At 45.4% G+C, this 17,204-nt stretch overlaps 1 protein-coding gene across 1 annotated transcript; it reads left to right on the top strand.

The window, feature by feature from the left end:
* Positions 1 to 1,368: 1,368 nt before the first annotated feature.
* On the top strand, positions 1,369 to 11,899 carry FKBP4 (FKBP prolyl isomerase 4). The gene is made up of 10 exons (XM_036759641.1): positions 1,369 to 2,532; positions 5,574 to 5,718; positions 6,252 to 6,394; positions 7,657 to 7,777; positions 8,118 to 8,274; positions 8,480 to 8,570; positions 8,699 to 8,782; positions 9,112 to 9,303; positions 9,619 to 9,858; positions 10,503 to 11,899. Exons 1-10 carry the CDS (start codon positions 2,428 to 2,430, stop codon positions 10,608 to 10,610), a joined length of 1,386 nt encoding a protein of 461 aa, XP_036615536.1. The 5' UTR covers positions 1,369 to 2,427; the 3' UTR covers positions 10,611 to 11,899.
* The last annotated feature ends 5,305 nt before the right edge of the window (positions 11,900 to 17,204 follow it).

Genomic DNA, 17,204 nt, shown 5'->3' with positions numbered 1-17,204 from the left:
GGATTTAAATGTTCTGTGTTAAGTAATAAATCCATGTCGATAAGCCTTGAGGGTCTTAGCTAAGGAGTATAGTCTTACCTTTGGTTCACATTTATCCATGTCGGGTCTGTAGATTTAGCCATTTCCCCTATACACAGACTACATTTGCAATGGCACATAAATGGAGATGAAATGTCAGTGGACGAAAAAATAGCAAGTAAGTTGAATTGACTGGATCGTGGAGTTTGAAGTAGTTGAAGGGAGGCTGAAGCCAGACCACAGGTGGAGAATCTGTGGCTTGGAGGTCACATGTGGCCTTCCAGGTCCTTGGGAGCAACCTTTTGACTGAGTCCAAGTTTTACACAACAAATCATTTTATGAAGGGGATTTGTTCTGTGAAGTTTGGATTCAGTCAAAGAGCAGCACTCAAGGACATAGAGGGCAACATATGGCCTTGAGGCTGCAGGTTCCCCACCCCTGAGCCAGACTGTGGCAATCTGTGGAATGAATGACCTCAGAGAATTTTGTCTTGCACCTCCCTAATGTGCTCATCCGTGAATATATGAGCTCCGAAGGGGCAATGCTGATGCTATTATTTTAATTAATATATTACAATAAATACATTAATATTTAACCTTCTTTCTTTCTCCAGCTTCTTGTACGGTATTGTTGTAATTTGGGGGGAGGGGTGTACCTATGATTTCATTGGTAGAAGGAAGTCCCTTAGTATTAGTTATATAAAGCCTCAATTTTCTGAGGTTATTTGCCGAGAATTTGGGACTTGAACCCAGCTCTTCCTGACTCGAAGGATAACTTCTGTATAATTAGCAAGTAATATGTCTGTTGATATGAATATTGTTATTTATACGTTGTATATTATATTCGTATATTATTGTATAATATTCTGCACATCCTGCGTAGTCACTAAACATTTGTGAACTAAAAAAAAAAAATCCTTTCCCCCTTTTCCCTCTTCAGTAAGAACAGAATGGATTTTTGGTGTTTAAAACGTTTCTACTTTTGGTGGTGGTGTTTGCATTAAAGCCGGGAGATCAGATCCTCATTGTTCTGAAAGGTCCGCTCGCTTCTAGCCATTTAGTAGCAAGTAGGTCTGAAAGGATTGTTTGGGCTCTATACCAGGTATTTTTGGAAGACCGATTTGGAGGCAGCTCTAGATGGGTTGGGGGGGAGGGGCGGAGTGTAGAAGGGGGTTCATTCTTTCCTTTCTCGAAAACTATGTACCTGAGCACGTCAGCCACGAGCTCCTATCCTGCCCTCATTTATTTCTTTTCACTATGAAAGGAAGAAAGAAAGAAAGAAAGAGAGAAAGAAAGAAAGGAAGGAAGGAAGGAAGGAAGGAAGGAAGGGAAGGAAGGAAGGAAGGAAGGAAGGAAGGAAGGAAGGAAGGAAGGAAGGAAAGAGAGAAAGAAAGAAAGAAAGAAAGAAAGAAAGAAAGAAAGAAAGAAAGAAAGAAAGAAAGAAAGAAAGAAAGAAAAAGAAAGGAAGGAAGGAAGGAAGGAAGGAAGGAAGAAAGAGCGAGCTGCCCTGGGTGTATCTTTCCAAGCAGCACCAACTACCTCCCGAGCCCAGATAGATGAGGACAGTGAGAGGGGTAGGAGGAGAGCAGGACCAGTTCCCGGGCGACTGCTCCCCGATCTCTATCATCCACATCCTTAGAGCCTGTTTCAACGCACAGCTCAAAACGAACTGGGGCAAGGACGGGCTTTAAAATGAGCTAGAGAAGGATCTAGCCTAATCGAGAAAGATCTGGAAGAGTCCGTTTAAGCCTGGAGGAGGGAGCGCGGGAGCGGGGGAGGGAAGCTTGGGGGGGGATGGGTGCCCAGGGAGAAGGCGTTGGGTCGAGTCCAGAAGACCGAGGGTCTCCAGGGGGATCAACCCTTCCGCGGATTAGGTTGGGGGAGGGTCGGAATAAATAAATTGCAAACTGCGTTGGCCGCAGGAACCCAAACCGGCTCAGCGGACGCTGCCTCTGGAAACTTCTCCCCCTCGGGTCGTCCTCCCTTGCCCCTCCCCCGGCTCCTCCCAGCCCCTCCCCCGGCGGCGGCGACGGCGGCGGTGGCGGGTGCGGGGTGGGACCAACCTCTCCCCAGCAGCCACACCGTCCGCACTCGTAGCTGCGCTGCTGCTGCTGCCGCTGCCTCGTCCGTGCGCTCTCCTCTCCTCTCCTCTCCTCCGCTCCGCGCCGCGTCGCACTGCACCGCACCGGGCCTGGCCCCCGCCGTCGCTTCGCAGCCCCCGCGTCCTCCCCGGGAAAAGAGAGTTTACAGAAGGAACGAGTGAGCCGCGCGCTGCCCCGGCCTCGGCTGCAATCCCACTCCCACCGCCCTAACCCGTGCTTGCAGCCACCCGGCCCAGGCAGACGGGGAGCGGCTTGGCTCGGCTCCCGGGCCCCAGCTTCACGAATAAAAAAAGGCTCTGTGGTCGGCGATGACTGCGGAGGAGATGAAGGCGGCGGAGAGCAACGCGCAGTCGGCCCCGTTGCCCTTGGAAGGGGTGGACATTAGCCCCAAACGTGATGAAGGCGTGCTGAAGGTACCTGCGGGTGGCCCGGGGTGGCAGAAGGCAGCCTTAGATCGGGTCCGGCCGGGGGAAGCAGATGGGCCTGCCGCACATGTTCAGGCCTTTAGCGCGGGGCACGGGCTCCAGCCCATGCGGGCATTCCCCTGGAGCCGGGACCCGAGGGCGGGCTGCCGTTGCAACCTCCCGGCTGTGCACCGTGCAGATCTTGCCCTGGAGAAGCCCGCATTCATTCCCCTCCCACTCACGAACTGGGCAGATCAGGGGCGGGGAGGGGGAGCTCCTAGCCGGGGTGGGGAGTGGGTTCGGTGCGCAGGCAGGACCTGAACACATACTCTTTCCCCACCGCTGATGGACCGGTGCGCTCCTCCGAGGCTGGCCCGGCCCCCCAGCATGGATCCGAGAAAGAGGAGGTGGGGCCGGGATGGCCACGGAAACTCCAGAGTGCTCGGTGGATGGAGGGAGACAGCCCGCGGGGGGCGCGGGGGCTGCCGTGAAGCGCCTCCTTTCAGGGTCTGGCTGGGGTCGAGCCTTGACCTCCCCTTGAACCCCATTTCCACAGAGGATGTTTCTGGAGCTTAGAAGTTGGTAGCCCATCATTGGCTGATAGGGTAGCTGGAGCTTGCCAGGTCAGTTAAATATTAGCTGAGCTGTTGGAGCAGTTTAGGACAGCAGTTATCAAGTCCTGGTGCCTCTTGGGATTTAGGTGGACTGACCTGGAGATGAGGGTGGGTGTGCCGAAGCAAGATTCTCCACCCTAGAGCCCGGGGTCTTGCTGCTGCTGACCCCTCCCCTCAGCCATACTGTACTCCGGGATCAAGTTACCCTCCCTTTCCTCCGTCGCTACTACCCCCACCCCCACGGAGGGAAGAGCAGGGGAGGTGTGGATTCTGCTGTAGTTACTGAATAGGGTGGAAGAACTAATAGCCAAGGGAGGTAATTGTGGGGGGCCAGTGTTCTAGGGACTGAGCATCTTGACCTGGGTCAGAGCAGCCCCAGGGTGATTTGGAAGAGAGGCTTTAGAGACATTTGGCAGGCATCCAGTCTAGCATGAAATCCAATCTTTCGTTTCTCTGTCCTTTTCCCCCTTCGCCTCCCCCCAGGCTCCCCATTTCTCACCTGGTTTCTCACCAGTCAACTAACATTTTGAGGTAGTGTCCCAGAGTTGGGGACCTGACCTGAATTCTGGGATTTAGAGGTTCGTAAACTGGACTTTGTTCTCTGAATCTCTTTTTTCTGGGAGCCAAATGGCACCCAACACACACACACACACACACACACACACACACTCTCTCTCTCTCTCTTTCTCTCTATCTCTCTCTCTCTCTCTGAGAGACAGACCCTTTATCTTTCCTAAAAGGACCTTTTTAGGAAGGATTATTCTTCCTTGCTTCCCCTTCCCCATTTGTAAGTCTGCTATCTGAAGAAACTGAGATTAATTCTGTTCAGGTCTGATTCTTCTGCAAGGTAGGGGAGAAAACCCCTGGAGAGAACAATTAGTCAGGTATTCGCCTGGTGGCCCATAAGGAAGCCTGTCGTTGTAGAAGTTCTAGAAAGGAAATATCAGTGACCTGAGTCCCTGGAAATAGCCCAGAACCGTGGCATTATGGGGATTTGCCCATTCTACAGCTTGGAGGTCACTCCACCCAGGTTATTTAATTTTGTCTGGGTTTTGAGGTTCTACCTCTTCATGGACAGATTGGCTCATCTTCCCTTCCAGTGTCCCAGAAATGTCCAGACCTCTAAAACATTTCCCTTTACGTATGTGAGCTGACGTAGAGAGAGATAGGATTTTTGGAATGAGCCCAGAGTTACCAGTTTATAGGTAGTTGTTGGTGAGATTGCCAAAGATACAGTGGCAAAATCTAAGACTTCTGAATAGTTACTCAGAATTCAGAACAGCAGAAAAACATGGGCTGGAATAGAAATGCCCCAGAAAAAGTTGAGGGTCATTTGTTCCAAGGCCAAGACTGTGTACAAGTTGTGTTTGGTGCCTGCATTTCAGTTTCATTGATAATTCATCTGTTGCCCCTCTCTTTGCGCAGTCCAGGGTTGGGCTTTTTTTTAGTTGGTTTTTTTCCCCCATTCTGCTCTCTCCAGACCCTGGGTTTGCCTCTCTCAGTTCTAGTTCTGTCCCCATTTCCTTCCTTCCAAATCAGTCCCTGTTTTCTTGTTGACCAGGAGAGTTCATAAGAGGCAGTGTGATATAGTGGGTAGAATGCTGGGCTCAAAGGCAGGAAGACTTGGGATTCTTACCAAGTGGATAAGAGAACTCTGTTGGTCTTGGAGTCAGGAAGAGACCTGAGTTCAAATGCAACCTCAGACACTGTCTCAGTGTGACCCTGGGCAAGTCATTTAACTTCGGCCTCAGTTTCATCTGTAAAATGGGGATAATCAACACCCATTTATTAAGCACCTACTGTGTGCCAGGCACTGAGGATACAAAAAGAGGTAAAGACAGTCCTTGCCCTCTATGAGCATATAATCTAGCAGGGGAGACAGCATGTAAACAAATATATACCAAGGAAACTAACCAGGATAAATAGGAAATAACTAACAGACGGAAGGGGCACGAATTAAGAGGGGTTTGGGAAGGCTTCCTGTAGAAGATGAGATTTTAGTTGGGACTTAAAAGAAGCCAGGGAGATCAGTGGTCAGAGCAGAGAGGGGAGAGTGTTCCACACATGGAGGACAGCCGGGGAAAATGACTGGAGCAGAGAGATGAGTGTCTTGTTTGTGGAGCCAGCAGGAGGGCTGTGTCACTGGATTGAAGAGTACCTGTCAAGGGAACAAAGGAGAAGTGGGAAAGCTGAAATTTTAACCCAATCTTTTGACTCTGGTTCCAGTATTGTATTCTTTCCATTATATTGTATCAGGGAAGGGGAGATCTTCCTGTGCATATACCTTCCCCCATGAGGAGGAAGAGGTTCATTTGAGACCTGATAATAGAGCCCTGTCTAGGAGCTTTCTTCTCCCCAGAAGGGTCTATGACTCACAGCCTTTGATGAGAGGTACAGATGATGAAGATGTGGATGTATGTACCTTAAACTCCCTAGGTGATCAAGCGAGAGGGCACGGGCACGGAGACTCCTATGATCGGCGACAAGGTCACCGTACACTATACCGGCTGGCTGCTGGACGGCACCAAATTTGACTCCAGCCTGGATCGCAAAGACAAGTTCTCCTTTGACCTGGGCAAAGGTAAACTTGATGGCTAAGGAGAGTCCTGAGGTGTGAGAGGGAGCTGTGGTGGGCAGCCTAGTGGTAGCACTCCAGCGGTCCCACTTAAAAAGTCTAGCGAGACACAGGGCAAGATTACTTATGACAGACTAGAGAACACAAGAGAATCTTTTCGTCCCTCTTACACTTCACTTTTCTTACTCTCCCCTTCTCCATCATTCTCCACTGAGTTCTTCCCTCCATTTCTCTGCATCTATGATCATTTCTACCTTAGTCTCCTGGACTTTGGAGGCAGTAGAATATAATTCTCCTCTGGCTATCTTGGACAACTGGGATAAGTATAAGGGTAAAAAAAAGGCAACAGGTTTTACCCCATTTGGACTTGTGGGAGTAAGTAACACTTAGTAGGGGGTGGGACCTCCCGCTTTCCTGGTCCCGTCTTAAAGAGGGGGTCGGGTTTTTGACTTGATAGGTACCTCTCAGGACAACCTACCAACCTTTGGTGAAACCTCAGCTTAGGTGGCAGGGGAACCTAACGTATTTTGTCTCTGCAGGGGAGGTAATCAAAGCCTGGGACATCGCTGTGGCCACCATGAAAATTGGAGAAGTCTGCCACATCACCTGCAAACCAGAATATGCGTATGGTTCATCTGGCAGCCCTCCCATGATCCCCCCCAATGCTACCCTGGTGTTTGAGGTGAGTGGCAGGCTGTGAAACAGAAAGAGTAAGAGCCAGCCTTATCTCAGCCTCACAGTCTGGCTGCCCTCCAGCCCCTCTGACTTGGAAACATTGTGGCTAAGGGTAAGGGCCTGGCCTAGTGGGGAGGACATGGGGTGAGCTGCCACTTCCAAGATGGATAAGAATTCTAGCTGGGCTACCGCCATTATCAGCCTGGACATTCTAGCGCTTTCCCCAAGAAGTGACGAGAGCCTTCAGCGCACAAGTTTGTGTGTCCTTTCCCTGCCTGCTCCAAATCAGCATGCTTACTTAGGAACATCCTGCCCCAGGCATACAGCAATGTGGGAAAAGAAAAGGCCACCCCTGCCCTCGCTGCTGACCACCTGGTCGGTGACTTAGAACATGCACAAAGAGAAGGTAGGAACCATCCAAGGTAGCACATTTTAGAGCACAGTGTCCAGAAAGCCATCGGATAGATTCTAGATGGGTAAGGGATTGATATACAAATAAATGGATGACAGACAGATACTCCTCATCACAGTGGAGGTAATCCTGCTTCTCAAATGTGATGCTAATAGAGGACAAGTTCTGGCATGAGTGCAGTGATGCACTTCTTACTTTAAAACTGGCACTAAATTTGGACCACTTCATGACCAGGTGGGCTTCAGGGATGACCTTTTCAGCCATTTCATCTCTACTACTCGCTACTACTACCATGTGAGGGCTTGTGCAGGAGTCATGCACCCTGTTGACTACGCTGATCTTTAGATTAGACATTTTAAGGCCTATCAGATTGGTCTGGTAGGACCAGGGAGGTAGAAGGGTTTAGAAAACTATGTTCTGTTTTCACAAACTAGATAGCTGGAGACCAACACTGATGTTAACGAAAATCAGAGAGTCAAGCTTGGATATTGAGCCAAGTTGATGAGGAAATGATGTATCCTCATGACCTCCCAAGTACGCTTCCCATCTTCCCATCAGGGGATGGCATGGAATTTTAGAGGTTTATTATCTTTTTGCTAGACCAGAAGGGAAGTGTTAGTAAGGGGTAAAGGGTTTATATCAGACGACGAGGAAAAGGGCACAAATTCTGTCCTCTGGTACAGTGGAAAGAACACTGGCTTTGGAGCCACGTGTTACCTCTGACACTGACTCCTTGTTTCACCTTGGGCAGGTGACTTGATCTCCCTAAGACCTCTCTGTAAAATGAGAAGGCTGGACTAGAAGGCCTGGGTTATTCTTTTTCTGCCTTGCACTTACAACTCTGATCTCTCTTGTAGGTGGAACTATTTGATTTTAAGGGAGAGGATCTTACTGAGGATGAGGATGGTGGAATCATCCGCCGGATACGAACTCGAGGCGAAGGCTACTCCAAGCCCAATGAGGGAGCTAGAGTGGAAGGTGAGGCAAAGTGGCCATGTGAAGCAGAAGGAATGACAGACTTGGGGATACCCTTCCTGTCTCAGCCACTTAACTGTGTCATTTGGGGCAACTTTTATCCCTCGGAGGGTTTATGAAATGAAAGGACCAGACTCCATGGTCTCTTGAGGTTACATCCAGTGGTGAGAAGGAATCTTCCCTTCTGTGTTCTACCTGCCGTAGCTCCTAATTCTGGCTTCTCCTTCTCCCCTGCCTCCACAAATCTCCATACAGAGAGGGCATCTTACCAGCAGCACTGGGGGAGGTGAGGGGTAGCAGGCTCTCTCCTCCACCACTCACTGCCTGTCTCCAATTACTCCAGTTGTGCTAGAGGGTCACCATAAAGGCCGGGTCTTTGACCAGCGAGAGTTAAGCTTTGAGATTGGAGAGGGTGAGAACTATGATCTTCCCCCTGGACTAGAAAAGGCGATTCAGCGAATGGAGAAGGGAGAGAACTCTATTGTCTACCTTAAGCCCAGGTGAGAGTGGTCAGAGGTAGGCAGAGTTGGGTACTCCAAGGGGGAGGGGAGAAAGACAAGAATTTATGAGGCTTTATTATTCCCAGCTGTGTGCAGCATTTCACAAACACTGTCTCGTTTGGGCACACAAACATGCCACCTTTTATTCCAGAGGTGGCCACCAACCTCACTGGAGTCAATGCCATTGTTTGTCTCTCTCCCCTAGCTATGGTTTTGGTAGTGCTGGGAAGGAGAAGTTTCAGATTCCACGGGATGCAGAGCTACATTACGAAGTGACACTCAAGAGCTTTGAGAAGGTAAGATAGGGGCAGTACTTCTACCCTTCCTTGTCTCATGTACCCTTGGGCCTTACCCATTCAGCTTCCCCAGGGACTCACTTGCTGAGAGAGCTAAAGGTGTCCTTTCTCTCCTGGGGCTTGGGTAGGCCAAGGAGTCTTGGGAGATGACAGCAGAGGAGAAGCTCGAGCAGAGCGCCATAGTGAAAGAACGGGGTACAGTGTACTTCAAGGTAAGTCAAGAGCCCACTACCCTCTAGGTGTTTTTCTTTTTCCCCACCCCCTATTGTTTGTCCGGAGCTTGGATCTGTACCTCTTGGCCTCTCTGAAGTGGGCTAACTGGTTATATGTCTGCCAGGAAGAAAAAAAAACTGTCTCCACATTGTTGGGTTGATACAGAACTGTGGCTTAGCCATACCTTTGGATAAGCTGTCATGGATTTAGTATTGCCTGTTTACCTGACGCTTCCTTGGGTACCCAGCAGTGAGTGGGTGGCCCAGCTTTATTGTTGGGTGTCTGGGGCAGAAAAGAGAACCTGATGTAGCTTGGCCTCTCATTCCAGGAAGGCAAGTATAAGCAAGCCATGCTTCAGTACAAGAAGATTGTGTCCTGGCTAGAATACGAGGTGGGCTTCTCTAAAGAAGAAGGACAGCGAGCCCAGGCTCAGGCACTGAGACTGGCTTCACACCTTAACCTGGCCATGTGTCACCTCAAGCTGCAGGCTTTCTCTGCCGCCGTGGAGAGCTGCAATAAGGTTGGCGCTCACTAGAGGGTGAAGTAGAGGGCCAGAAAGCTGGAGGGGTGGACTAAAGAGTAGGGATTTGGGGCTCCTAAGTGTCTTGAGCTGTGTGCAGCCTTTAGTAGCGGGTTAAATAAGAGTATAGGGCCGTCTAAGAGGTCTGGCTCTTTCCAAACTTCCATCTCCTTTTTTTACTTGATTTCTTTTGGAAGGAGTTCTTGTTTTTTAAATTTGGTTCTGTTTATGGGAACCATTTAAATGGTTATATATTCAGTCTGAGGTTTTGGAGCTGAGGACTCACTCCTAAAGGATCCCTCTGCTACTCCCTAGGCCCTAGAGCTGGACAACAACAACGAGAAAGGCCTTTTTCGTCGGGGGGAGGCCTATCTGGCTGTGAATGACTTTGAGCTGGCCCGGGATGACTTCCAGAAGGTCCTCAAGCTCTACCCCAGCAACAAGGCTGCCAGGACCCAACTGACTGTCTGCCAACAGCGGATCCGTGAACAGCATGCCAGGGAGAAGAAGCTTTATGCTAACATGTTCCAGAGATTGGCTGAGAAAGAGAACAAGGTAAGGGCTGGAGAATAGGAAAGTAGAAAGAAGGGGCAATCTTTTAGTCTTAATGCCACACAACTAGGTAGGCCCAGAGGCACCCCTTCTCACTTCAGTAAAATGGGACAGCATCTGCTTTCTCTGCTTCTGACCCTGGCCCACCTCCCTCCTGGCTCCATTGTGATACTAAATTAGACCCCTATACACAGGGCTTTTGACATCACAGGCTCCCCTCAATCTTTTGCTCCCTTCTCTGCCTGCAATCTTGTGCTCCTGGCCAGGCAGGTAAGCAGCTTGAGGATGATGATGGGTGGGTTAGCCTCCCTTTCTTGGGTAGTATTTGTGTAGGGGCTGAGATCAGTGCTTATGGGTGTTGTGAATGGTGTTTTGCCCATGAGGTTTATGTGTGCAGAGGTTACATAAATGCAGGTGTGTGTGTGTGTGTGTGTTGGCTAGGAGCTGGTCTGTGTGGGTGTCTGTTTCCTTATAGGTATATTTATGGTGGGGCCAGTGGCTTAAGGAAAGGCTCTAGGCCTGGAGTAGGGGTACTCTTTTTTTTTTTTTTTGAGAGAGGATGGGATTATTGTGATCCTTCTTTACTTTACTTTAGGGGTTTGCTTTGTAGAAAGTTTTAATCCTTTTCTTTTTCCTTCTTCTCTTAGCCTGAGGCAGAACCAGCTGGAGGAGACTATCTGCAGGATGCAGAGATGAAGGAAGACCAGCAGAATGGGGTGGAAGTGAGCAAGTCTCAAGTGGAGGCAGAAGCATAGCCAGCCCTTCAACCCCACTCCCACGGCTGCCTACCTCCTATGCCCTAACCTTCCCTACTTCACCCTGTTAGTTTTGTAAAAAACAAACACACAAAAAAACAACCAAAAAAAAACCTGAAGAATTTTGAGTGAATTAGACCTTTATTTTTCTATCTGGTTGAAAGGTGACTTGGGGAAGGGGAAAGGAACAGTTTTGTTGGGGTTGGGTAGGGAATGTTTTTGGAAAGGTGATCCTTTCTACTCCCAAAAATGTTAATTTATTTTGCTCCTTCCGCAGCCTGATCCATTTCTACATTGAGGAAGGGAGTGGGGTCTGGTCTTGAAGCTGGGGTGTAGAAGGAGAACTACAGAACACCCCTTCTCCTCTGTTGGTGGCAGGGGAGTATGACAAAAACAAAACCCATTGCTGTTTCCCTGGCTTCCATTTGTTCCTTTCCTAGTCCCAGACTTGTGGCAGTTGGTCTTTTCTGGTATCATGGTGACCACTTTCATGTTTCCTCCCATTTTTCCTTAACCATAGCCATGCCTTCTCCCCTTGCCTGTTCTATGTTGTACCCATCCCTGCTTCTATGGCCTATTACCTGCACGACCCTGAAGATCCAGGCCCTCTCAAGTTCCATACTTGAGCAATAAAATGGAAACAACCAAAGTTTAGGAGTCAGGCTATGCTTCCTGTTCTGCCTAGGAGGGAGGGGGCGGTGAGAAGACCTCCGGGTGGGAGCAGTCTAATATGATAGGCAAAAATTAGAAATTTATTAGGGAAGGTACCTCCCTGAGGCAAATAGCTTTTCTGCTTCGACTTGTCCAGTGAGGCTGGGCAATGTGTTCTTTGAAGCAACTTAGCCAATTAGTGCAATTACAAGCAACAATTGAGGCAAAACCCATGGGAATATACACCATTAATCAAAAGGTGATAGCCGATAACAGGATGCTAAGAGCAACTCCCAAGTGATAATAGAGCTGGGTGGGGAGAAACAGATGGAGATGGGATATGAATGAGAAGAAAAACTACAGTAAGATTGTAGCTAGGGCAGCATTCAATGGGATCCAGCCTAGGACCCTCAACATATTCTTAAAGGGGAGAGAATTGACCCTTCAAGGTCCCTTCACACTCTAGGCTAATAGCATTGTCCTCAAGTGATGAGGCTGTCATGGTGGCTCCTGATTATCTTCTAATTTTTTTTTTAGGAGATTGTAAGCCCCTTGAGGGCAGGGACCATATCTGTTTTGAATTTCGTTTGTATGGCAATGCATAGCTTGGTGCTTAATAAAATACTGTTAAATGCTGAGAGCATTCCCCCGATGCATGTCTGAGTCACAAATCCCCTCTTCGAATGAAGCAGGGTGAGATTGTACAATGAAAGGAACGCTGGACTTGGTGGTTCTAATTTTGGCCCATAAACGTAGCCATGTAACTTGAACCTTGGTTCCCTCATCTGTCAAAATAGGATACATACATACCTTCTAAGGGCATTAGAGTATAAGAGCTATGTATAAGTGAGCTGTGATTATTAGCTCAACCCTCCAACTATCTACCACGCTTTCTTAGGGCATTATTAAACTTTGCTAAGTAGAAAATTTGTCTCATGGAGTTCAGTGGTTGAGTTTCAGCGGAGGGCAGGGAATTTGAGATTAAACAATAAAGGTAGCTAGAAGCCCTGGGTTGACGCTTAACCATGTGGTTCTACTTACCTAACATCCTCAATTTCTTCTAAAATAGATATAAGATACTGTGGAGAATTAGGAAGTTCAAGTGAGATCAAGTATGGCCCCAAGAATTTTCTAAACTGTAAAGCATTGTACAAGGATTCCAAATTCCAAGGAAAGGTACTATGAGTTTTTATTGCAGTCCTTAAATTTAAATTTTCAAAACAAAACAGGGCTGTGAAGAAAGCTCTTGGCAGACTCTAAACCCTTATAGGTTAATTATTAACCACCGTGAGTAAAGCCAGGCACTTCTACAGTGAAAATCGACAAAAATTTTTGGCTTTCCAAGTGATCAAGGGCTGCGCATTTGCTTTGAGCAATAATGTATGCCAGCTTGCCCTTAGGTCACCAGGGTACCATCTCTTAGAAGTAAATAGATAAGAGCACTCCAAGCTACACAGTGTCTGGCAAAGCCATGGTCAGAACCCAGGGAACTATGCCTGTTCCATATCCTGCTATTCCCAAGCTAAAATTTTAACAACTGTCCTCACTATTGTTAACTTCATGGTAGAAGCATTTACGTATACACAAGGTCTTTGGACATTGCTTAAACGAACTGTTCCAGTTCAACACTATTTCTGCCTTCTTTGCGTATGTAAAAAATGACACAAGAAACTGAAAACAGAACGAGGGCCACCAAAGGACAGACCTAACTTTTCTTGTGATCTGTCTCCCTGATCCACAATAGCTACAATTTACATAGTGCTTTAAGGTTTGGAAAGCACTGTGAAAATTTCATTTTATTCTTAGGATAGGAGGTAGGTGCTCTTATCTCCATTTTGTAGATGAGAAAATTGAGGCAAAAAGGTTAAGGGACTTTCCCAGCATGTGAATTTGGGTTTTCCCAACATCAGACCCAACGGTCTATCCATGCGTGGCACCACCTTCCTGCCCACCATTTCCTTCATATTGCCTTACTGACTGTTGAAGCATATCTTCTCAGGAGGCTTGTCACTTTCCAGTTCAAATCACAACATTTAATAATTTCGGCCAGCACCTTAGGGAAGACCTGCCCTAGCCAGTCTATGCTTCCTCACCTCTAATCTTTATTCTTGCCCCCTTCTGTTAGTCACGACTGAAACTAAACAAGGTTTGGAAGACTTTGGCTCTATTAGCCACACTGGGCATGCTCAGTAGCCAAGAACAGGTTTGCCTTTTTACAGACGACCAGAATCCTGTTTAGAAATTTAGGGTTTCTTACTCATAAATTCAGAGGACCAGAATCCAGTTTTGAAACATAGGGATTCTTGCTCATAAATTCTGTAGCGGTTATATGGTTTTCTCTGATTCTGTGGGACTGAAGAGCTCTATGTGTGAGTGTACTCACACTCCCTTACTAATGCTGAGTCGGCTGTAATGAAGGGGACCTTGGAAGGGGCAGCTTCCTGGGTCACCAGGCAGGATGCAATTTATAATCTTGGCCAGGAGGTTCATCACTTTAGAATTTAAAAAAAAATGCAGGTTGAAGAAGGAATTGATTTTTCTTTGGGTAAGATGTACACATTACAGGTCATATATTTCTGTCTTAGGAATATGAGCTGTCTGGGTCACTGAGCACTAGGATCTGAGACTCCAAATGCATGAAAATTGCTTCATTGCTAAATACATCGGAGTCTCACGTGCACTAACAATTCTACGTCAAAAGATGGAAGGAATTTTCCATATTTTTTAGTCCAGCAGTTCTCAAACTTTTTGGTCTCAGAGCCCCTTTACAAACTTAAAAATTATTGAAGACCCCAATGAACATTTATTTGGATCGTATCTATAAATATTTGAAAATTTAGAAATGAAACATTTTTAAAATTTTAAAACAAATTTCATATTAACATATTTTTTATGGAAATAACTATACATTCCGAAACAAAAAAGTTTTTGAGAGAAGAGTGACATTGTTTTATATACTTTTGCAAATCTCTTTAAAGTCTGGCTTAATAGAAGATAGGTATATTGTCATATTCTTCTGCATTCAATCCACTTCTGCATATTATGATATGTTGTTTTGGTTGAAGTATATGAAGAGAATCCAACTTCCCAGATGGGTGGATAGAAAGGAAGGAATATTTTAATAGGCAATAAATGTCTAAGTATTATTATTTAAATAGTTTTGACCTCATGGGCCCTCTAAAAAGGTCTCAGGGACCCCAAGGAGTCTGCAGACCACAATCTGAGAAGTACAGATCTAGTCCATCCCCTTCATTTTACACAGGAGGAAATAAGACTAAGGAAGTAAAGTGACTTACCTAATATCATGCAGCTAGCTATTGGCAATGTTACAGAATCCAGATTTTCTGACTGGGTTTCTTCCAATTTTGGGATACTGTCGTGGGTTCTCTGGGCATATGCTGTAAAACTACCTCTATTTGCAAGAGGTTCTCATTGAATTTCTTGATTGTTATTCTGTTTGGCATGAACTTCTGGGTTTTGCAGGAGTAGTCTGCAGAAATGGGGCAGTCTGCCTCCAGTTCAGGCAGCTAATTTCCCTCTAAGTTTCTTAGTATAACAATTGGTGCTAGTACAACAGGTAGGTTCTCTATATGTTGTCCTTTAATTTCACTACATGACATGTAGATCCTTTTTTGGTTTGACATCTTTTTGATGGCATATTTTTGACAACTATTCTTTTATTTGAAATTTAGTTTATCATTGTGAAATTAACAATCATCAAAAAACACAAACATTGAGATAAAAAGAACAAAGAGTGTGGTGTATATGAACCCAATAATTTTTAAATATATTGTTTTTAAATCTGTTTTAAATTCAATAAGGTAGTTAAAAACATATCCCTTCTACTCTACTTTTTAAATTTTTTTTTCTTTTTGGTATTTTATTTTTTTCCAATTACATGTAAAGATAGTTTTCAACATTCATTTTTATAAGATTTTGAGTTTCAAATCATTTCTCCCTCCCTTCCTCCCACCACCCCTCCCTAAGATGGCAAGCAATATGATGTAGGTTATACATGTGCAATCATGTAAACATATTTCCACATTAGTCATGTTGTGAAAGAAAAAACAGAACAAAAGGTTTCAGTCACAGAAAACAAAAAAAGTGAAAATAGTACGCTTCGATCTGCATTCAGACTCCACAGTTCTTTCTCTGGATGTGGACAGCATTTTCCATCAGGAGCCTTTTGGAATTGCCTCGCACCATTGTATTGCTGAGAAGAGCTAAGTCAGTCATAGTTGATCATCGCACAACATTGCTGTTACTGTGCACAATATTCTTCTGCTTCTGCTCACTTCACTCAGCATCAGTTCATGTAAGTCTTTCCAGGTTTTTCTGAAATCTGCCTGCTCGTCATTTCTTATAGCACAATAGCATTCCATTATGTTCATATAGCACAGCTTCTTCAGCCATTCCCCAATTGATGGGCATTTCCTCAATTTCCAATTCTTTGTCACCACAAAAAGAGCTGCTATAAATATTTTTATACATCTAGGTCCTTTTCCCTTTTTTATGATCTCTTTGGGATACAGACCTAGTAGTGGTATTGCTGGATCAAAGAGTATACATGGTTTGATTGCCCTTTGGACAGAGTTCCAAGTTGCTCTACATAATGGTTGGATCAGTTCACAACTCCACCAACAAAGCATTAGTGTCCCAATTTTCCCACATCTTTTCCAACATTTATCATTTTCCTTTCCTGTGATATTAGCCAATCTGATAGGTGTGAGGTGGTACCTCAGAGTTGTTTTAATCTGCATTTTCATATGACTATAGATAGCTTTAATTTCTTCATTTGAAAACTGCCTGTTCATACCCTTTGACTATATATCAATTGTGGAATGACTTATATTCTTATAAATTTGACTCAATTCTCAATGTATTTTAGAAATGAGACCTTTATCAGAAACACAGGCTATAAAAATTGCTTCCCATCTTTCTATTTTCCTTCTAATCTTGGTTGTGTTTTTGATGGCATATTTTATACCGCTTACTATGTTTGTCATCAGTGACAATATGGCTTCACTCACTATGTTTCTATTGCCTTTTGGGTAACCCATAATTTTAATTTTCAGAGACTGGTATTCCATGATTCAAAGTCATATGTCATGTATGGAAAAATATATTATAAAAAAGATAAGTTTTTGTTTGAGAGATGTTTTTTGCTATAAGAGTTCCCAAATTCAATCCAATTTAGCCCACTCACTTCCTATATATTTCTTGATCCAGTTCATTATCCATATGCAGTGTCTGCCTAGATATATGTACTACATATATGTATAGCTGTTTTACCATCCAACTAAGCCTAGACAATATTTGGTTTTTCTTCTGTGGATTGTTAGGCTCAACTTTTAAGCAGAATTACTTTAGGAGAATCTGTAATGTTTTGGGTCTTGATCAAATCAACATGATGTCATCTGCAACAGGAGCATCTGTAGGACCTCATCATCTATATGCAATCACCCTTCTATTTGAACTCTGATGGATATTTTCTTATTTATTTATTTGGTTTTTGGAGGGGGGAAGGTAGGGCAATTGGAGTTAGGCTAGTAAGTGTGTCAAGTGTCTGAGGCCACATTTGAACTCAGGTCCTCCTGACTCCAGGGCCAGTACTCTGCTCACTGCACCACCTGATGGATATTTTCAATAACAGTGGAGAACACTTTTGGTGTGTAACTGTTCCTATTCTATGCCCTTAATATTAATGATCAAAGGATTGTCAAACATCTCCATTCTTGCATCTAATGAGGAATATTATGTAATTTTAATATGCATGGAAAACTCATGGTTGGAAGTATTTAAAACTGCAAATTGACCTAGCAAATCAAATACTTTTTTATGGTCCACAAATAATAAAAGCATAGTGGAGTTCTCTGCACTATTCAGTCACATGACTAAAGCTCTGCTCTGCTGTAGCCTGCTTGTTTCCTTGTGCTGTTTTCA

This window comes from Trichosurus vulpecula, chromosome 5, assembly GCF_011100635.1.
Source record: "Trichosurus vulpecula isolate mTriVul1 chromosome 5, mTriVul1.pri, whole genome shotgun sequence".
Classification (NCBI taxonomy): Eukaryota; Metazoa; Chordata; class Mammalia; order Diprotodontia; family Phalangeridae; genus Trichosurus; species Trichosurus vulpecula.
Note: the sequence above shows the minus strand (reverse complement) of the source record. Positions and strands in the feature narration are given on the sequence as shown.

Bases quoted from the DNA above. Each gene is read 5' to 3' on its own strand.
- FKBP4 (XM_036759641.1), top strand. From the start codon at position 2,428: ATGACTGCGGAGGAGATGAAGGCGGCGGAGAGCAACGCGCAGTCGGCC. The intron at 6,395-7,656 runs GTGAGTGGCAGG...TCTCTCTTGTAG, and splicing joins ATGCTACCCTGGTGTTTGAG to GTGGAACTATTTGATTTTAA. The intron at 8,783-9,111 runs GTAAGTCAAGAG...CTCTCATTCCAG, and splicing joins GGGGTACAGTGTACTTCAAG to GAAGGCAAGTATAAGCAAGC.